The sequence below is a fragment of the Leuciscus leuciscus genome, assembly GCF_965113295.1.
Source record: "Leuciscus leuciscus genome assembly, chromosome: 5".
NCBI classification, from domain to species: Eukaryota; Metazoa; Chordata; class Actinopteri; order Cypriniformes; family Leuciscidae; genus Leuciscus; species Leuciscus leuciscus.
Window position 1 is genome coordinate 28,595,526 of NC_138729.1, and position 23,301 is coordinate 28,618,826.

Genomic DNA, 23,301 nt, shown 5'->3' on the forward strand with positions numbered 1-23,301 from the left:
CCTAATGAGTCATCACCGTAATAATCATTCATGAGGAATGACGCCACATCTTACTTCTCATTTATCATTCCTTCCGGTGACCTTGGCTGATTTGAATGGCACAGTTTTGAGGTCACAGCACCCATATCTGATTCAGATTGCAATAAAATGTCAAGCTACAGTCCATTTCATGCTTCATATATTATATATATCATGATGATTTACAGCATCCTTGCTTCATAACAGTGCTTTACAAATCTATGCGAATGCCTCAAGATTTCAGGTCCTTGGTCTGACACCATCAACAAAATACACCATTCTTTTTAAATGAATAAATTAATTATTTATCATATCATTCGTTTTAGTGACTATGGCTTATGCTCAGTATAGGTCGATCAGTATGCTCATTGTTTGTAACTGATTTTAAGGTACAGTCAAGTCCACGACCAATGGACTGATCCTGAAGTGAACACTAATTTTACAGTGGAAATAAAAACACTATTGAAACATTTCCTACAAATGGAAAAAAAAGCAATTGCTCCTGTGTTGTACAATTTATACACTAAAGTCCACAGTGTATAGTGTAGAATATTGCTACTTGGAAGTTAGTAATCCTAAAGACCTGTTAGTTACAATTATGTCATTATTCACTAAAAACCTTCTGCCTTAGTTCTATTGTGTCCATGTTCAAACATGATTTGAAATCTAGTCAAAATGAAAAACGTACAGGTTTTAAGTGGCATGACAGTGATGCATGCTTTCTGGCTGCATCTTTCCCTTTGGGCAATATCTGGGAGCGATTTTTAAAGAAGCAGTAAAATTGTCTGTTTGCCATTGCTTCGCTAGCAGTGCCAGACAACTGTGACGTATGTTTTTAAATCCAGACACAGACGTAGGCAGGCAGACTGAACTCTGCTGATTCTATAATGCTGCAGTCTGAGCAGGACAAGATAACAGACACCCAGAAATATGACTCTACAGCAGAATGCCGGATGAAAGAAAAACGTGGTACACGTCATTGCAGAGACCAGACAGTTGTGTGTGAGGTGTAGAGAAAAAAATCGTACTTTTCACTGTATGCCATTGAGAGGTTAAATGGGGGTGGGGAACAAAAAACTAAATAGGACGTCACGCATCCCTCACTTTCATACTAATCCCACTCTTATGGAGGGCAGCTGGGATTATGGGTTCACACTGCCCTAGGTGCCACAGTGGAGCTACATTTATCAGAGAAATGCATTTATTCAGTATTATTGTCCACACACAGTCCCGAGGCTCTCGCGACCACCCTTGACCCTGCACTTACTACTGGTACTGGTTTCCCATGATGCTTTAATGCAATTTAGAACAACTGATGCAGCCAAGGGCCAAAACACCAACCAGGCCAGAAAGTCCCCATGCTGAGATACACTCACTGCAGTTGGCAATCAAATGAAAAACTAATGCCTGTGACAGACACTGACAAAACTCACTATTCAAAGGAGCCAATTATATTTGACTAACTAGAGCACAGTGGTCTGTTGCTTTTTACAGTTATGAACCAATATAAAATATGCATTTGATTCTGCCCCACAAGGGCATAGAGTGAGTGTGGGTCGAGCCCTGTGCCTGATTAAGTTGTAATAGATTATTGACCATATGTCTCATCGGGAGACTGCACGCACCCTCACACAGATGGCAGTTCACCTGGGCACCACCAGCATGGAGAGCTGAACTGAACATCTGCCCGAGACAGAGAGAAGAGAAGCAAGCATAACAATGGCATAAATGGTGCATTTCATTGGACCTAACATCCCAGCGAATTTTATGCAATTCAGTGAAATTGAGTATAGCAATAAGCTTCTATCACCCTTTACAGACCAAAAATTTATAAATTCGCTTTTGGATTATTGTAGGAAGTGTGACCAACAAAAATTCTATTTATTTTTTACGTTTCGTTCAAGATGATCTTTACACGTGAACAACTTTTATGAATTTTGATGCCTAAATACAAATTGGCAGAGGTAAAAAGCTAAAGTTAGGATATAAATAAACCACCACTGATCTACAAGTTGACAAAATTAAGTTAGAATAGTCTGCAAGAGCGCGAGTATAAACAATGAGGCTGTAAAAACAAGCTTGCGAGTAGATGACGCTTAAACGGATGGTTCGCCTAAAAATGAAAATTTACTCACCCTCAATTTGTTTCAAACATATATTAATTTCTTTCTTCTGCTGAACACAAAAGTTTTTTTGATTAATGTTTTGAAGAATGTTGACAACCAAACAGCTGATGGGACCCTATTGACTTTTAGTGAGGGCTCAAGGTGACACACATTAAACAGAGGTTTCCTGCCTTGCCCTACACAGACTGAGATTCCTCTGGATTCCCTGAACGTTTTCACTAAATTATGTATGGTAGATGGCGAAAGACCTAAATACTTTGCAATCTTGCATTTAGAAATGTGATTTTTTAATTGTTTGTCAATTCTCTCATGAAATTTGGCACAAAGTGGTGAGCCATAACCCATCTTTGCTTGCAAAGGCAGAATCTTTGGTGGATGCTCCCTTTATACCCAAACACAAAACACAATTTTATAGTCTTTTCACTTTCATCTTGACACTGTCCCAACTTATGGCGTGTGTTGCAGCCATCAAAATTTGTTTATATTTACAAAATACAATTAATTTAGTCAGTGAATTATAATTTTTGTATTACTTTTGTCAGTCAAATAAAGGTTAAGGAGAGATATCTTAGTAAGATATGTCAACATTTTAACCGCTTTAAAGTTTAGTTTTACATTTGTATCATTAGATATTTGAGCAAGTTGAAACCCAATACTTGGGTTTAAAAGTGTAATTTGCCAATTTCTCAACAAAAAAAAACGTCGTCACTGGCGCACAATGAATTCTGGGGTAGGAAAGGCCATTAATGATCCATCTGTTGTGTCCTTCATTCCGCCGGAAACTAAGGACGCATTTGGTGGCCGCATTTGAAGGAGCCTTTCGAATTGGGACAACCTTCATTGCGCTGCGGTGATGCAATCGGCCTTCGAATGCAGCCTCTGAATTTGGATGCAGAAATAATATCTTGGGCACACATAAATATATGTCCACACACCACACTTGCTTTTGTTGACAGGTGCTGTGGACTGAATCTAATGCTTCAGAAAGTCTTGGTATCTCTGTCCATGATGGTCAAGTCCATATAAGCTCTTATAATAACTGCTGTAGTGAATTCTTGATTGTAAAGTGGATTGTTCTGGTCCTGGATGCTGTTTGGTCAATTTGGCTGTGATCAAATACACAATTGTGTAGTAATCTTGGAATAAAAGCAACATGACACTCAAGGCCATTCTGTATTTTGAATACAATCATAGCTAAAGGGGCTGCAGGCACTTCATTGCACATTATGCTTAACAGCAGCTTTTAGCCATGATAATAGTATTCACAAAATATGATGTTGACGGCCAGGGTAGAGCAGAAGCTTTTAAGAAAACCTAGAACATAATGAATATCAAACCAACACAATTATTTTTTTCCTCAAAATCTTGTTTATTAAATTTAGAAAACACAATTCTGTTAATGGTTCATAACAACAGCAGGAGTAGAGAAATGAAATATCAGTTAGGCAGGGAGGGATGGGGGCAGGCCAACCCCTGAGTTTAAAACAGTTTCCTTATCCTGTGGTCGAAGGTCAACTAACCCCCTGAGTGAGGACAAGAGAATGAGGGTAAAAAACTGGGCAAAGGCTGAGAGTGGACAGAGATGGGAAAAATGAGCAGGCATAAAGGGAAGAAGGAGAGCAGTTAGGGGGTAGGCGACCTCAGAATAGGAGGGATCAGGGAAACGTAGTCTTCATAGCAAAACTCTGGAGACTCAGGTAGAAAAGTTGAATTGCAAAGTCATTTGTTGTTCAAGTCAAGGTTATTCCTGCCAAAAGAGACAAAACAAACCCCCTAATGCAATTTTAACATGTAGTTACGCCCAACCCTGGGAGTGCTTCCATTTTTCTTTCTCATCGAGGGGGGATGGAAGGACTTTTCAGTATTCACTCTCAGGAGGAGAGGAGCAGAGTGATGAGGAAGAGAAGTGGAATCGTTTGAGGGAAGGGACGGGGTTTCACCACAGACACCATTGAAACGTATATCAGTGGGGAGTGCAAACATTGTCTTTTTCCTGTGGGGACAGAGAGAGAGAGAGAGAGAGAGAGAGAGAGAGAGAGGGAGGGAGAACAAGAGAGAGAGGGAGAACAAGAGAGACAGGGGTGCATGTCTATACAGTGATGGAGTTGCTTCTACTCATCCATCTGTATATGTCTGTCAATCAATCAGCCAGTCCGTTTTATTCCTCTGTCTCTCTCACTCTCCCTCCATCCATTCTCAAGGAGCCGAGAGAGGAGACTCGCGGTTAGGCGAGCCGGTGAGCGAGAGGTCCTCAGGTGGAAACACTGTCAGTGTGCAGGCCCTGATGCCGCCCAGGGACTCGGGTAGGTCGAACACTTTGTGCCATTCGTCCTTCTCGGGGTCGTACTTCTGGACGATCTCCACCATGCAGCGGTTGTTCCACGAGTAGCCGCCCACAACGTAGATCTTGTTCTCGAACACGGCCACACCCACGTCACTCTGCCCGCGAAGCATGGCCGCGATTGGTGTCCACAGGTCCAGGGCGGGACTGTAGTACTCGCAGCTTAGCACGTCGTCGTAGTCGCTGGTGCCCCGGAAGTGGTTTCCGCCGATGACATAGAGACGATCACCCACTGTGCACATGCAGTGAAGGCCGCGGACCGTCGTCATGGGAGCCTTCTGAGTCCACTTATCAGCATCCGGGTCAAAGCACATGAGCTCCTTCTGGAAGGTGTCGTGTGTTATTCCACCTGCACAACAAACCACAAGGAGAGTTCACATCACTTTCGCTGCTGAAACGGACACCGTGTGTGCGCACATTTCTGAAAGCATTAGATATACAAAACAAGAAATGAATAATGCATAATGTGTGTACAGAAACTCTCTCAAGGTCTGCTGAGGAAAGAGTTAAGATTGAATAATGCATCTCCGAAAACACAAACACACACAACCAGGTCTGCATGCTCACTGAAAGGAACTAGAGAGGGAAGCAGAGGAAAAAGAAACAGGACATGTCTACAGGGAGGGCTGAAAATAAAGAGAACCATCCCATCAGGCACCTGGGCATCAGCCAACCAGACCCTCCCTCTTCTTCCTCTCTACATACCTCTTGTTTTTGCCCTCTAACTCTATCTATCCATCCATCCGTCCATCCTTTACTAAGAGAAGAGAATGATTCACTGACAAACACACACAGCTTTCTGACTGTAATTCTTCTCTTTCAGTGCATTTGTGTGAATCAAGTAAAATGATGAGGAAATAGGCAAAGGAGACAGGAAGAGGAGATATTAGTGTATGGAAAAGGAGAGATAATGACAGAGAACATAGCATGAGGCAGCACATAACAAGACTGTTTCATGCATGCACACTAGCACTCATGTGAGTGCAGAGCTTAATACTCCAATACTTCATGACCTATATAACAGAGAGAGAGAGAGAGAGAGAGAGAGAGAGAGAGAGAGAGAGAGAGAGAGATATGCAGGCATGCAGGAGTAAGGACACAGACACCAGAGTAAAAACAAAAGGATCAGCAGTTCCAAAAATACTCCAGAGAAAGAGGATGGGTGGAGGAGAGGAAGGAGGAGAGAAGTGTGAGAATCAATGTAAATGTGTGTACATATATCACCAGCAAAAGACACAAGTGCTGTTTTAAACAGCAATTAAAAAACTCCAGAAATGTCATATTGACCCAAATTAATATCATACCTCAGATAACCATTCAGAAAGCATTTAACCTGTATAAATGTAACATTTCTGAGAGAAAGAATATTTAGCGTGGAGAATAAGATTGTGATTAAGAGTCTAGATTATGATTATGATTAAGATTAAAATAAACTTAGATCGATCAAATCTAAGGTTGTGATTAAGACTATTATCAGTTAATATCTATTTTCCCTATCTCCACGGCCTTGGGTACATTGACTCTCTGTCAATAGAAAACTGTTTTAGAAGCAGAGAAATAAATAAATAATATATATTATATAAAAATATAAACTATAGGCTATAAATTATATAACACACACACAAAATGTATTAACCTTTAAAATAATAAATATTGTGCAATACAATCACACATTTGCGAATATTGCGAGGAAAAAAAACTTAGATGGAGGCAGATCTGAATGTTGATTGTAGGGATGGGACGGTATGAAAATTTCATATCACGATTATAGTGACCAAAATTATCGTGATTATCAATATTATCACGGTTTTGTTAAAACGAGATGAAAGTGTTCAAAAAGAACTGATGCTCACACTAAAAACAATTTAATATTTGAAAATCAACAAACAACAAATAAAACAAGCAGCTCTATGCACTTTTGCAAGATTATATTCTGTGGCATTTCCTTCCTTATTCCTAGATGCCACCTACGTCACTACAAATAGAACGCCGCCATATTTACGACCGACTCGCCCGGTATGGCCGCCCAAAACTGCCCATTTGAATGAGAGAGAGAGAGAGAGACAGAGATACAGAGAGAAAGTTAAAATTTTAGGCTCCGATCCTTATTTGTTACCCCCAGTTTTCTTTTGTCCATTATTATTATATGCCCCAGACTTGCCCCAATTGGTAAAGAGTACCGATACATATCAATATGCTGTGAGAAATACTTAGGTCATAGAGCTTCATGGCGCGCGTTCATGAGAGTCGGGGCGATGTCATGAATGAATCTATGAATCTGATGCTTTTCGGCTGTTTGGCATGAATTAAATAATCTAATCCGAACAGCAGCACTGGCAGAGTCCAGCTGAGACACCAGCATCAGCACAGCCAGAGACATCCGCCGAAGATCATATAAGAATGCCATATCTGTCCGAAAGAACAGATGTTCAATTATAGAGAAGGTTTTAATACACACAAATATAGAAAAAAATGAATCTTTCGGGCCGAATCTTTTTGAATGATTCACTCACTTTTCGGCTGCGATTAAAAGCTATCAAGAGGTAAAGCTCATCAGTGATTATAATATAACGACTTAAATTGCAGTTTGTTCGTCACATAAAGCTATCATATGAATAAATAACGATATTAATATAACGGACGAGTCGTATTAGGCCGTCCCAAATGGCACACTCCGGACTTGTGGACTTCCTCAGAGTCCACACTTTGGTGACGTCATGTAGTGCACACCTATAGGGCCCTTGGCGCAAGTCCACAAGGGGGCATTGAGAGGTATTTTTGGGCCAGACTCGATCGTCACGCCGGAAATAACGGTCTGGTTGTTGTTGGCCAGGAGAAATCAAATTTTTGCGCTCCGACGTCTTATCTCCATGTCAACTACACAGCCTAATTTTACAGTTCTATATTTTGATATTGTGCATGCCACCTGGGCATTAGACAATAGATATATCATGCTTATTTAAATGATGTATACAGTTGTACATAATAATACATAATGTTATATTTGAATTAAGATTACAATTTTAACACATAATGAAAATGTGCATGAGTTTCAGATGAATTTACAGGTTTCAATATTCATACTATGTTTACATGACTCAGTAAAGCCCTGACATTCGGTTCTATTTATTTAATGAATCATAATGCTATCGTATTATTCAACGCACCATTATTATGTTTGAGACATCAACCACTGGTCGATGACCATGTTTGTATAAACTGTAGGTAACAACTGGTAAAATGTACATCTAGGTCATAAAAAACGTAATATTTTCTTCTCAGCCTCGTCAACATTTGTCCGTGAGCGAAATCTCCTCCCATCCGTTGTCTGATTGGCCTTTCGCAAGGATTCCTGGGTAGTTAAAGTGTGTGGAGCCTGCATCTATGCGGGCTTCGCGGAAGACCGCTTCAAGGGTACAAAGGGGGCGCTGCTGAGCACACTTCAGAGCATTAAAATGCTGAATGGGACGGCCTACGGACTCGTAGACTCGGCGAGGACGCGCAATTTAAGTCCACGAGACCGAAAGTCCACACGAAGTGCGCCATTTGGGACAGGGTCTTAGATCACTACTCTGTATATTTTCACGCGCACGCGCTCTCTCGTTTCATTCAAATACAACTTGCCGTCTTGCGTCTCCGTTCTAGGGCGATTATTTTGAACGCTGTACAAAATGGATGTATAAACAGGTAATATTTAAAACATTAATCTCAATTCAATATGTCCCCGTAATTGTGTGGTAAAAAAAATAAAATACAAATAAAATAATCGGTGTAATAAGTGTACAATGATAGTCTTGTTTGACCTTGTTCGTTCGTCTTTGGCTCAAAGCCACTTGCTGTGAACTTTTCTTCGCGGAAGCTTCACGTTTATTTCAAGTGAGTGAGATCAAATATTTCAACTCAAAACAACATTTTGTGCCCCGTTATTTCCGAGACGTAGTTTTTTAAGTTTGCCTTGCGTTCGCTATAAACAGTGGGTGATGGTCACAAAAAAGGACTCAGCAGATTTGAAGTGTTTCCCCCCTATTGTGGTGACCCTCCTCGATTAAGTTTCACTCAGGACTTTTGTAAAAGCCAAAATATGACCACACACCTCAGATTTGGTCCTCTTAAAAGGCTGACAAATCTCCCGAGCACGGTCACTGCCTTTCGCCATTCCTTCTCGAATAAAAAAATAACATTGCGCGCTGCGACTGTTGCTGGCTGGACAGGATTTACAGTGAGTTATTAAAATCGCGATAATCAAACACGGTTTTAATGATAATTACATTTTGAACGATAATACTAACTGTCAGTACATTTTATCGTGGTTTATAGTGAAACCGGTAACGTTAATCGTCCCATCATCCCTAGTTGATTGTAAGAAAGGGACGGGGTTTAAGTGGACAAAATGATTGGAGAAATCCAACATAAATCACCAGATAGAAGTCTGATGTTGTTTCACCAGAAGATCAAGATATGAAATGTTGATACATTTTCTTGAACGAGTTGGCTTTGCTGCTGGCTTTGATACAGGAGTATAAATAGCAATCAAAATATCAAATATAAATATCGATGGTTTATACACCGTTTTTCGGTTACACTGATGGCTAATGGTGCCTGCGTGTGTTCGGAGACATGCACAGAATATTCCTGCCTAGTGCCTACAAGTCACACCAATTCATATACGGCGCTCGCACACCACATTGAGGAGTTCAGAAGAGGTTGCTGGAGGGTTGAATGAGAGTCATTAGGCTCATGCTTGTGTAAGGGTGAATGCTAATGTATGGAGAGGTAAATGTGTGTGTGGGAGCAGAAGACAAAGCCTTGAGCAGCATTATCACAGCTCTGTGTGTGTGTATGTGTGTGTGTGTGTGTGTGTGTGTGTGAGAGATCACACTCCTACATACCTCAATGTTCATTATCACACAGAAACACACTCTGATTCATGTCATCACTACATCTCCTCCTCTCACCACCCTATCTAACCAACCATCTGTCTCTCTCTCTCTCCCTGTTTATCATTCTCAGTGAAAGTAGGACTCATCTCCATAAAGCAGGATTTGAGCTGCAATCCTGTAAAGTGAGCATGTGATGGGAACAATACTGCACAAGGCAGGTTAACACCCTGTGGGAGTGTCTGTGTGTTCCTCTTTTTAGAGAAGTTAATTTCTTGCCATCTGAAAATGTTTTTGTGTGATAGAGGGAACATGTGCTGATCTATGGAGGATCAGTTTGTGTGTGTGGTGAGAACATCTCATTCTCACCCTCTAGATATTCCTCTTCCTGTCAGCGACACCTTACCAACTACGTGATCTGTGAAAATGTGTTTGAGAATGAGGACGAGAATGTGTTTGACAATGAGTACATTTTACTTTTTCTCGAACTTGTGCACGTATAACAGAGTTGAAGTGTGTGATTTTGTGCTTTTCTTTTTTTTTATATTGTAACTAAAATACTACAACGGATCTGATTCAAATCAAGATCTGGGGTGCGTTTCCCAAAGCCAACTATGGTCGCAAGTTCCGTCGCTACCAATAGAGTTCAATGGAAATTGCGATCATAGTTGGCCAACGATGCTTTTGGGAAACGCGACAAATCATTTAAAAAGTCTTACTGACCCCAAACTTTTGAACAGTTGTGTACACAAATAAATAACAAACATAAAGATGTGTGACAGGTACCTGAAATATACATGTATCCTCCGTAAACAGTGCCTGCGTGTCCATAATGGGGCTCGTTCATTTTGGCCACATACGACCATTCGTTTGTCCTAGGGTTATAACACTCCACAGTTGCTGGAGAAAGACAAGAGAGAGTGAGAATTAGAGATGGAAACAAGGTCTTGAATGCTAAGAAAAATTACTAGACTAACAGCTGAGTTAATAATGTGGATCCAGGAAAAGGTCTAAAGGGGACAGAAAAAGAGTTCTTCTACATTAGTCATGCTCTCACAAACAGAGAATAGGGAAGCTTTAGTGATCAATTATACACAAGCAAACTAATGTTCTTCCATTAGAACAAATGTCCGTTTAGACACTGATGCCCATTAATATTGCGGTCCATTGGCACTCTGCCACAGAGATGATGAAATATTAACCATTATTTATACAACATGAACCAAAAAAATTATAAAATGACCACCGACTTCTGTTCACAGAAACCTCTACTTCACCTTGTTAAATATTCACAGAAGACTGCTGGCTGCTCTTCTTTAATCTCTCTAAATCAAAAGCAATGTTTTCTAAAGTTTTCTAAAAGCATTTGTCCACACAGATAAGATCACTCTGAGAAGATCTGATACAGCCAGCCAGATACATTATTAATATCTGGTGCTCTTTATCTCATGTAAACTAGAGATATATAAAACCAATCACAAGATACAAGGGCAAAAAAACTTTGACAACATGAAATAAGTATTTATAAGATTAGTACTAAATTAGACTTCATTGTACTTGACATAATTTCACTGTGCACAGTAAGTTAAAGGGTTAGTTCACCCAAAAATGAAAATTCTGTCAGTAATTACTCACCCTCATGTTGTTCCAACCGCGTAAGACCTTCGTTCATCTTCGGAACACAAATTAAGATATTTTTGATGAAATCTGAGAGCTGATCACTTCTCCATAGGCTGCTAGGTGACCGAAACTTGCTGGCCCAGAAAAGTTATTAAGAGATCGTTAATATAGTCCAAGTGACTACAGTGGCTCAATCTTAAGTATATCAAGCGACGAGAATACTTTTTGTGCGCAAAAACAAACAAAAATAACGACTTTATTCCACTATTCATTTCCTTCTCTCTGGGCCTCGTAGTGTTTTTGCGCAGCGCGTCTGTGTTATACGTCATCACGCATCACACACGAGACCAGCGTCGGCCAATAGTGAGCCTACGTGGTGACGTGTAACACAGACGCGCAGCGCAAAAACACTATGCGAACCAACTAGAGGTCCAGAGAGAAGGAAATGAATAGTGGAATAAAGTCGTTATTTTTGTTTGTTTTTGTGCACAAAAAGTATTCTCGTCGCTTGATATACTTAAGATTGAGCCACTGTAGTCACTTGGACTATATTAACGATCTCTTTAATAACTTTTCTGGGCCAGCAAGTTTGGGCCACCTAGCAGCCTATGGAGAAGTGATCAGCTCTCAGATTTCATCAAAAATATCTTAATTTGTGTTCCGAAAGATGAACGAAGGTCTTACGCGGTTGGAACAACATGAGGGTGAGTAATTACTGACAGAATTTTCATTTTTGGGTGAACTAACCCTTTAATACTTAAAAAAACTGAAACTGATCTGTCCATGGTGAGGTTGACTTTTCCATGGAATTGCCCAAAAGCAGCCAGCGAGGTCTAGATCAATGTCCATTACAGTAAACAAAAATATACAGCACACAATTAAATACAGACAGCCTGTTTTCCACTAATGACGACAAAACGAGAGTCTTTGTCTGTTCTGACTGATACAGAACCAAATATACAACTCTCAGAGCTTCCAAACCCTTTGTATCAGTAAATTAAGGAGACGGACAGTGCCACTGAGAAGTCTGTCCTCAATCTATGATCATAAATATCACTTGCACAACATTTACTCGATCTTCATAACCTCACACAGACACATTCAAAAGTCAGGACAAAATTTCTAAAACAAGTTAAATAGGAAATAAACAACTGCATTACTGCTCATTTTGCATCTATGTAACAATTCCTAATAATCAGATGTTGAATGTAACCATTTTTCCTGTTGAGAGCCTGAGCCCAGTTGTCTGGGTACTGTAGCTTTTAAAACCAATCACTTGTAATTTGTATCTAACTGTATACTGCAGAAATGGCGAGTTCCAGCACACTGGGAAAGTAATATTAGACAGTAGTCAGAGTCCTCAAACAGTACGGGGTTAAAAAAAGATTAAACTCAAACCAAAGCAATAAATTCCACTTGACCACCATGACGGTGGCCACTATAGAAAACACATTTGTGCTTTTTCCCACTCTCGCTGTGGAAGTGAGCATGTCAGAGTTCATTATCAAACCTCTGTAGTGTGACACCTGTATCTGTGCGTGTGTGTCTCTTTCCTGTCAGTTGTGGGCTGCTTTACATGTCATGGACCTGTGACAGGTTGTGTTTGTGTGTGTACTGTGTATAGTTAAGAGGAGCATTGCTGAGGATGATGGGAAGGTTATTTTGGTTTATATGGACACATGCATCTCTATGTCCTGCCGTTCTGTTTTGCTATGTGGATTTGCCCCTGCATTTTAATTACCACATTTCATTGGGGCATTTTTGCTGTGAGAACCTTCACCTCTGGTTAAGCTCCATCTTTGCCTGATGCGGTTATACAACCGTAGCCACTGGAATAATGACTACAAAGCAAATTGTGGCAAAGGCAAGATACATAAACGTGTTTCCAAAAAATTTACATAAATCCTGTATACTACTACCATTTTCTGTAGTAAGCTGTTTTTGCTTTATATATGTGCCCGAACAATCTGATGAACTCAAAACCATAGGTAAAGATCGTTGCTATCTGTCTTGAACACATATTGAAATCACGTGTGATTATTATATGGAAGTGTAAACACCCCCTAAGTATAATTAACAAATAAAGGTAAAATGACAAAACAATGCACCAGTTACTTCACTAAATAAGTTTGTTTTATGTTTTTCTCCACCAATATTAGATCCCTGTGAAATCATCTTTCATTTTAAGATTGAGAGTCTTCTCAAAACCCTACAAAACTGCACTCTGAAATAAAAGTATTTATTTGCCCGCGCTAGAAATGAACAAGATAAAAATGTGTGGGTGGAACCATCACATATCATATAGTGCAGAGTTTCTCAACTGGTTTTGCTTTAGGATTTTACATCAGATAGAGTAGTGACCCAAAATGTACCAAAATTGCTTTTAGTACCAAAGTAAACAACACAACCCTTAAAAACAAACTAACTATAAAACAAACTATAAAATATATTAATACTACCTTTAACCAGATATGCACAACAATATGCAGTAGCGGGCTCAACATGAAAAAATGTATTAGTAAAAGTCCTTGAAAGTTGGCATGACATGGAAATAAATTCAACCGGTTTTCTAAATGCATCTTTTTTTAAATCTTATTCTTCGCCCATGCTTGCATATGTTTAATTTTTTATTTTTTTTTACTCATAATTTTCATCCAAATGTCAAGGATCTCTCTGGTGATGTATGCCAGACTTCTCCAATAATTTAGTCTGTTTTAACCCTGCCCCTTTCTTATAATTGACAGCAAACTCACATTTACCCCTTTTCCACCAGAATGGTTTGCTTTCTGGAGACAGAGAGCCTGTTCTCGGCCAGGCAAACTGGAGCCTGTTGCGAACCGGACGAATGTTTTCACGGACTTGAGGAACGTAAGGGGCTTGAGTGACATAACGCTGCTGTGTATTGTCTAAAATCAAATGGAGCACGTCCTGGTGTTTGTGCAGGCAGTGCAGCACTTCTGTTTTGCTGTTCAGAGTACAGAGAGTGATTCTAGCGTACTGGCAGCTCGCAAAAACTTCTGGTACTCTCATCTGTCCTTTTTGGAGATATATTGAAACTGAAACCGTTGATTCACTCTCTCGCATGCTGGGTCTCTCTCTTGTGCGCATAGTTTTATATATTTAGAAATAAAGAGCAATGTAGTGCAGCGTTATCACATTGCTCAACGAGACCACCACCACAGACAGTCAACTTTCTGACCTGGAACCACATTTTCTGCATTGGAAATGTGCAGAACGGTTCAAGACTGGACACAGGCCGGGAACCCGCACCAGAACCGTGCCGGTAGAAAAGGGGTAATTCAGATCTGCCATCCTCTAATCAACATCCTAGGAAACAAGTTGCCACCCAACATTTTTGTTTCTTGTTTTACTTAGATGTATGTCACAAAACTTAAAAATGAGCTTCCACTACTTCCGTAATTGCGACTTTATAATACATTTTGATGGTGTCATGCTCTTAGCACTCAATAATTCACAGCTCAAAACACATCGGGGTCAGCACAAACCATGGTTACCCGTCTGCATGTTAGGGGTGAAACGGTTAAAATGACTCACGGTTCGGTTTGTATCATGGTTTTAGTGTCGCGGTTTCATTATGTGAAAGAATGTATGTGAAGAAAAAGGACTACTGTCAAAGAAAATGTAAAAAAATTTGAACAAATAATCAAACTACAAGGAATAGCACAAATAAATACAATAGAGCAAAAATACCAATCAAATAAACAGTGCTTTTCAGGTTTTTCAGGTAGGTGTCTAAGTAGTTTTCAGGTACAGAAATTGAATAAAATAATCAAATGTAAAATAACACTGCATATAATCTTCACTGTATAAATTAAATAAAGATTATTCCTTATTTAAAGTTACAAAAGTTATTCAGTCAAGAGCAGTGAGTGATTTCCCTTCCTTTTGTTGTTTGATTGACATTAAAGACACAGACAGTAGGAATATTAGGCTGCTGTCACTTTAAAACAATACACGGATCCAGTATACTGATACTGTTGCACATGCGTTGTCTTTCTTGACTGTTTACGTTCACTTAAGACATAACCTACTATGTTTGCTAGGATACTCGCCAGGATGAGCATGTTTTTTTTGCCCACACTTAATTAGTACCGCAAAGACACTCATCTTAATGTTATATTTACAAAACATGTCAACATCTGAAGCACAGTGTCCCTCTTGGAAATCTGTCCCCTGCTGTGACACTAAAATCCCTTCCTGACTCACCCAGCTCTCCTGCGGCGTTTCTCCCGCCCACAGCATATAGATGTCCTTTGAGAGCGCTCAGATGAAAGAAGGTCCTCTTCTCATTCAGACACGCCACCTGAATCCACTTGTTATACCTCGGGTCGTATCGAAACACAGTATCCACAGCTGTTTTACCTTTCGTGTCATAGTTACTTTGTCCCCCGACCACATACAAAAAGTTCCCGATTACCGCGATACCGTGTTGGTAGCGCGGGGCGTCCATGGGTGCCAGTGCTTTCCATTCGTGTGCTTTTTCGTCAAAAAGTCGTAACTCTTTACTTACAACCAGTTGTTGCCGTAGCACACCCCCTAGCGTCACTAAATGGGTATTGTCTGAACGGATTGCAGTTCTTTCCGACTGCATCACCGGCTGCATGTATGGCATCATCTGGTAGTTGCTGGCTTCTAATAAAAGATTAACACAGGTATTGTCCGTACGCATGAAGTCGACAGTTTGTACGTGGTTTATGAGTTCTGTTGGGCTCATGAGGGGGAATCGGATATTGCGCATTAGTTTGGCAGCATATTCCATGCGGCTTTCTTCATAGCGTAACCAGCGGCACGCAGCTTTGAACAGGTCCAGTTCGCTGCAGTGTTTTAGACTGTTGGAGGAGAGCACAAACGCTAGACGTTCGAAAGGAAGTTTGACAAACTCGCCAGTGCCGAGCAGCGAGGGAAAATTCTTTAGGATGAAGTTGTTGACGTATTTGTCTACCTCCGTGAGGTTGTAGGTGTTGGCGATGCGCCCCACTTCTACACAGTTGTCCAACGACACCTAAGAGGAAGAATGAACTGCATGTTAGTAAAAAAAAAAAAAAAACACAGCAGAATAAAAGTGCTCTCATTTGTGTCCTACCCCAGAAATGAGAAAGACTTTGCAGAAGTCAAGGACAGGCAGGATCTGGAGAAAGCTAGCAGCCTCTAGGGTGTCCTGTAGATTCTCCATGTTGAGAGAGAGTTTGGCGGTGTAAATGAAGTCTATAATCTTCTTTAGCCCTATTCGATTCACACCATGCAGCTTTATACACATCAAATCCTGCTCTTTCATTCCACCTGAGGAAAAAAAGAAAGAGAAAGAGGGGAAGAGATGACAGAGGGAGGAGATGAAAGCAAGAGAATAATCAGTGCAAAGAAATATTCAAGCAAAACAGATATAAAATAGGGGAAAAGGCAGATGAAGAGAACAAGGAAAAAAAGAATGGAGGAGAGATCAGCAAAAAATCGTTGCAAACGAGCGGATCAAAGGCAGAGAGGGGAGAGTGACAGAAACAATAAGGAGAGTGAGAGAAAAAGAAAAAAAAGAGAGAGAAGTAAAGTGAGTCTTACTGCAAGCTGTCACCAATTCTCTTTACCATGATAATGAGCCACTTATTCAAGAGCCACGTTTGAAATAAATCAAACCACTTTCATTAATTCAGATATGATTTCTCAACTATGTGGAGAGAGAGAGAGAGAGAGAGAGAGAGAGAGAGAGAGAGAGAGAGCAAAAAAGATAAGTAGAACACAAGAGGAGAATGAAAGAAAGTGTAATAGACAGCAATTATGGGAGTCTTGAAGTGCTGAAACGCTCATGGCACACGTGGTAGCAGGACTTTAATAGGTTTTCAGAATACTACGAACCTATTATAAGATGAACAGAGACAGCACTTTTCTCAGCTACATACACAGCCAAACTGTAACGCTGCGTCGTAACCTGACGGTACTTTTGTCTGTTCTCTTAGAATGCTGAATGATTGACACAATCACAACCAATCAGAAGATTTTTTATATTTATTGTAACATCTTAAGAAGCTGGCTTTTGGGTCAATTAGATTTAATCGCTGTGGCTACCTACCGCAATGTAGCAGAAATGACGCGATAAACAAAATGGAACAAAATGGTTTGGATAAAAATTCTGATTTACATGGAAGAGCTTTCCTGAGTTAGTATTCTACAACACAAGGGCTAAACTGTTTATTTGATCAGAATAGAGTTAGGAACAAATTAAGGTTTCTCAGGTTATTATATGTACTGTTACACACAAAATTGGTGCAGTTACTGGACCTATGTAGGGCAGTAGTCATCATGAATTACTGATTTGCTACTCAAGAAATACTTAACATTTAATAGAAATGTATTTAACATAATTTTTGTAACATTATAAAGGCCTTTATCTCCTTTTTTATTCAGCATCCTTACTGACCCAATCACCGGCAATCTTACTGACCCCAAACTTTTTAACGGTAACATACTGAATAGCTAAGCGACCTACTTAGTGTTCATATCACTGTAGTTTAAAAACTGAACTCTTGATTCAGAGTCTTGCATCAATGAATCAATTTTCCCCCAGCTCTAGTTAGGAAATGAGAGTATTCCCTCGACATGCTGCTCCTTCATAATTGTTTTAGTGCTCTCTCATAATAGTTTTGTGTTATAAACTCATTCAGGGTTTGGTAGTATGCAGTATTAAATGGCATAATTATTTAGGGAATAGCTGAACTCTGAATACTGAATACTGAAATGAAGTTCTTTCCATTGAACACATTATCTCTGAACAAGCTTTCCCAAATAACCCCGAGCGAATCTCTTGCTTTCTTATCTTTTTTACCTCTCTTGCTTTGTTCTTTCTTCCCAAGAAACAGAGTGTACTTCTGAGAGATAGAGAGAGAGAGAGAGAGAGAGGGAGAGGGGGAGGGAGGAGGGAGGGAGAGGGGGAGGGAGAGGGGGGGTGAATGGAGGGAGAATCAAGAACATTCTGAGCTCTTAAGGAGAGTCGCTGGTATTAGCTTTCTCTTCTGTCACACTTTGACCTCTGTCCAAAAAAACCCTCCTTGTTCCTCCCTTTATCCCTTCCTCACCTGGAAACTTGGCTTCACCTCACCTAATCCTTTGTTATCCTATGTCTTGTTCTCTCGCTCACCTGTAAACATGGCTTTAAAGTAGTCGCTGGAAGAGGCCATCATGGCTCGGTGAACAGGAAACGCTTCATCCCCGTCTCCCGCCACCAATGTGACATCACACAGCAGGCCCTCTATCCTCAACTGGTCAAAACCCTGAGAGATGGAGAGAATAAAACAAAACACAGAGGGAGTGAGAGAACTGACAAGCTTTTCTGTAATGCACTTAATGAATTCACTGAGGAGCAAAGAGAATGAACAAAAAGGTCTTGAGGAAAAAACAAAAAACAACAAACACATTAAAGCATCTGTTATCACCCATAAAAACAGTGAATGTTAAGGAGTTGTATCATTACTATGCGTCCCATGAGCGTCATTTCTGAATAAAAGATTGTGGGGTTAATTAATGAACAGGAGGTCAGATGCATGAGGGGACTGCAGCAGAGATGGACTCCCACGGCGGAGACAAGCCATAATTAACAGGACCGAGCAATCGTCCACTCACACACACTCTCAGAGTGCCGCGTCAGGCTCAATCCACCAGCATGTGCTAGGACATGAAATAAGGCACAATCCAATCAGTGATACACTTTCTGAAATTACACATACGCTTTTTAAGCACCAAAATCTGTACTACACTCTCTGGACTGGAGTTTTACAAACATGCCACAAATCATGATAAACTGGCTGTCTTTACCGGCCTCATAACATCAGCGTCTGACGCAAAATCTAAAACTAAAAGCTCTGCTTGTAATGTGCCTCATTCGTAAGTCACTTTGCATAAAAGCACCTGCTATGACTAAATATACAAAAAGCTTTTGCTGCATCTAATGTGACAGTAAAAGCATTTTGTGTTGAGGCATCTACAAATACAAACACTGTGTGTGCTGGCTATATGTTATTACTAAAAATGTATAATAGTAATAATAATAACAATAATAATAATAATAATAATAATAATAATAATAACAACAACAACAATAACTAATATTATTAGTAAATTAAACTAAAAAGAAAAAACAAACAAAGAATTAAGACAAATAATAAGCATTATTATTATTGCAATTTTAAACAAAAAATAAATAGAATAAAAATATATAAAAAACTCCAACCTAAAATATTAATTGTGCTAGTTTTGCAGCACATTTACATAGCTTCTTTATTAGGAAATGGAAGTAAAAAAAAAAAAAACATGCTAAAAACACTAAACCTGCATCCTCAGCTAAAACTCTCATTCTGTGTGCGTTCAGAATGAGGACACACAGCGCCTGCGGATAAACATCGAATCAAATTAACTGAGTGCTGTTTCCCAACAAATCACTGCGAATCATTTTTTTTTTTTTTATTGATTAATTCATTTGATCATTTTTCCAGGGGTAAGTGATATTGTAGGGGGATGAAAGCTGCTGTGCTTTAGGACACGTGTCGTGACTCGTGACAGATTTAAACTGAAAAAAAGTAATCATCCCAGATATGATAAGCGGCTGTCATAGTAATAGTTTTCCTTTCATCCCCAACACCAGGGAAAGTGTGCTAGTGACTACGCTATATTTTACACCCACTGAGAGTGTGTAATGTTTGGGTGTCCTTAACCATGTGTGCTATGAAATAAAAAAGTTGTGAATGAATAACGCTATGAATCTCCAGCATGTGTCAAGACTGATAAGTTAAAATATTGTTTATCCATACTATCTTGATTTGACAAACTGATTCAAATCTTAATAAACTGAAATTTTAAGTTCACATTCACACAATCTATTTCTTCTCACAGCAGTAGCTGGTTGGTGATCGATGACAGATGGCAATGACATAGAGTGACCCCATCACATTAATGTCAGTGCTGCTGATGCAATCAAGAGATCAAGCAACGCATGAATATATCTGTGCGTGCGTGTATATACTCTTATCCCATGTAAACATTGTGAACCTACACTACCATTTAAAAGTTTGGGGTTAAGATTTTTTGATAACACTTTACAATAAGGTTCATTAGATAACATTAGTTAATGTTTTTACCTAACATGAACTAACAATGATCAATACATTTGTTACAGTGTTTATTATTCTTTGTTAATGTTAAATAATAAAAATAGTCATTCATTGTTTGTTCATGTTAGTTCACAGTGCTTTAACTAATGTTAACAAATACAACCTATGTGAGATTGTAACAAATGAACCTTTGAGCTAAGATTATTATGCTGAAGTATTGTTCACTCTTAGTTCATGTTAACTAAGGTAGTTAACTTATGTTAACCAATGAACCTTATTGTAAAGTGTTTTTGAAAGAAGTCTATTATGATCACCAAGGCTGCACTTATTTGATCAAAAAGACTGTAAAAACAGTAATATTGTGAAATATTATTACAATTTAAAATAATCGTTTTAAATTTGAATATATTTTAAAATGCAATCCTGTGGTGGCAAAGCAATTACTACAGTCTTCAGTGTCACGTGATCCTTCAGAAATCATTTTAATATGCTGATATGTTGCTCAAACTTTTGAAAGATAGTGTATCTGCATGTCAGAAGGTTAGTCACACAAACTTTTTTTTTTCAAAAACCAGTCTAAGCTGGTTCAGAGTGAAGAGAATTGTGTGGTTTCCCAGAAACTTTTCCCTGTCTGCCATTGGTCAGGTAAAACAGTGCTGGCTCTCAAACAAACATCAATGTTTTGATAGTGCCATTATGCCATAGAGCCATAGTTTTTACACTAGTAATAATTTTTTACAGAATTATAATAAATATTGGAAATAAGGCTATTACTACAATGACTCACTTCTAAACTTACATATTGTTACATAAAAGCAGTCCACTAATGAGAACACCATGCATCAGAGGGTTAAATAAATATGAACCTATGCACACAAACCGAGGCGATCAGGTGTCCTTCACTTATTGATCTGTCTGCAATGACTAACTGGGAAATTCTAATTAAATTCTCACCTTGGTTCCCACAAAAGCACATGCTGAAACCTGCCAGGTGATCCACAGAAAGGTGCTAATGAATGTTCTCATGGACCTCAGGCAGGACGACATTGATGATGATGATAATAATAATAATAATAATAATAATAATAATAATAACATCTTTATGTGTGATATAAAGCTAGACTGCCAATAACAGCAGAGATGACCTTCACAGACTCTGGCAAACACACAAACTGTCATGTGTGACATGATGCCAGAGTGGCAGATGGTGACGCCACACATACCCACCCCAACGTTTAGTAAGAGACATATGTAAATCATACACACTCACCTGTAAAACCACAGAACTGTGTGTGTTGCTGGTAAAGAAGCGTGTGTTTCCTGTTTTCGAGGCCTGCAAGTGGGAGGACAGCCCCATTTCACTGCATCCCAGCGACACCTTCATCATCTGAGCATCATCATCCTCCACCAGTGATCTGCCCATCAGAGAGAGAAGTGTGGGAAGGGGGAGGTTAATATGAAGGAATAACCTGTTAAGTGTGAGAGTGGTACAGAGATAATGCTGTGCGAAAAGATCAAATATGTTTGACAGAAAATATGTTTGATTCATTATATGTGAAACAGATGTGGTGCTTCCTGATTCTTCATTTAACAAGTACAGCACAGAAACCCGCCTCAAATGACAAACATGTCGCACACATATACACAACATGTAGAATGTTTGTTTCCGACCATCACACAGAGGTTTAACACAATGTGACACAACTGACATGAGGTCAAAGATAGGCCTCTCAAAAATGAACTATAGTAATATTTATGAGAAATCTTGTTTTACCAGCTGACTAATAAGACAAGCAAAATGTTTTTTAGTTTTTTTTTGGCCATGTTAAAGGTAGGGTAGGTAATTTTTTTTATAAACATTTTTTTATACTGGCTGAAACTCTCTCACATCCTTATAGCAATCAATAATAGAAGTGGTCTAAATATTAAAACATGTACATATATCTTCTTGTGGAAGTCTCAGGACCAAAAACTTTTTCAGTCCGAATGATAAAATGACCTACCAGCCTGTCAACATATGTATACCATACCTCCGCGCACCCTGCTCGTGTAGACATCACACGTCATCAACGCGTTTCATGAGGCTTTGCAGAGTTCATGTGTTTTGAAGGAGGTGTGGCTTTGGAGAGAGCGCTCTGAAGGGAGGGTGGGATCTAATGCTTTCAAAGCTAGCTTGCTATGCTATTTTCCAAAATGGTCTACCCTACCTTTAACATTACTTTTTAGAGCACATGTAGTGCAGGGCGGTATACCGGTTCATACCGAATACCTGTGTTTATTTTTGTTAGATATAAATTTTTTATATACTGCAATACCGGTGTATGTCACTTAAACAACGTTCGGAACACGGCGCGACACTGTTTGAGAGGGGTCTCTTTTCACTGTTGCAGTGTGGTGAGGGCACAGCTGTATGTGTTACTAAGCGTGACAGTGAAGATGGATAGGTTCAAATATAATTGATGATAGCTGTCAAATTATATTACAGTTTTTCCCATACATTGGTTCACAATATCAACACTGCCCGCCACAAACAGATTTTCCAAAAAGCTTTGACATCGTTGAATAAACATGAGCATTGCACGTTTCAAAGTCAAAACGCGGTACAAGTGTTTTTATATGAATGTATCTTTAAAGGGAACTGACTGTCTTTAGAAAAGTTTCAATGTTATTTTCATTTAATCTTTCCTGATATAGCAGCGTTTATGAGCGCTGCTGCTTTGTGTACAGCCGTTACTGGGGAAACCGCTGTTTCTGCCGCTCCTAACGCGCCTCCAGCTGGCACCTCTTTTTAAACAGCATCATTTTGTGGGGCCTTGCAAACCTGTATTAATACTACTATACTAGTGTGGAATTTTTCAACAATATTCACTCATGACAGTACAACAGGGCATTCGAAGTCAATCTACTGCAGTATTTCCTCTCTCAATCAGTAGAAAATATGGTTAACACCCACTCATGCTTGAAAAATAATAATAATGTCATATACCGTGAAACCGGGATACATTTTTTTGGTCATACCGCCCAGCACCAAGCACATGTCATTTTTTTTTGCTTGATCCATGTTATTTCAGATGTTGCGGTCAGGCAGCTAGTTTTGACCTTTTCCAAGCCTAATGGTAAAAGAGCAAACGGTCAGAACATTTTAAGATCAACCACTGGTAACAGAAGAACAGGCAGACATTCCTGTCCAGTGTTGGGGGTAACAC

General features: G+C 39.4%; 1 protein-coding gene across 8 annotated transcripts in view; it reads right to left on the bottom strand.

Annotated features, from left to right (window-relative positions):
* Window positions 1–3,489: 3,489 nt before the first annotated feature.
* klhl13 (kelch-like family member 13) overlaps window positions 3,490–23,301 on the bottom strand; it is a 63,150-nt gene continuing 43,338 nt past the window's right edge. For all 8 annotated transcript variants that reach the window (XM_082169157.1, XM_082169155.1, XM_082169151.1 and 5 more), the window contains 6 exons: window positions 21,366–21,510; window positions 18,130–18,262; window positions 16,087–16,283; window positions 15,210–16,005; window positions 10,149–10,262; window positions 3,490–4,834 (listed from right to left, as the gene is read on the bottom strand). In XM_082169157.1, the coding sequence (XP_082025283.1) occupies window positions 4,341–4,834; window positions 10,149–10,262; window positions 15,210–16,005; window positions 16,087–16,283; window positions 18,130–18,262; window positions 21,366–21,510 (1,879 nt within the window). In that variant the 3' untranslated portion in view covers window positions 3,490–4,340. The remainder of the gene's footprint in view (window positions 4,835–10,148; window positions 10,263–15,209; window positions 16,006–16,086; window positions 16,284–18,129; window positions 18,263–21,365; window positions 21,511–23,301) is intronic.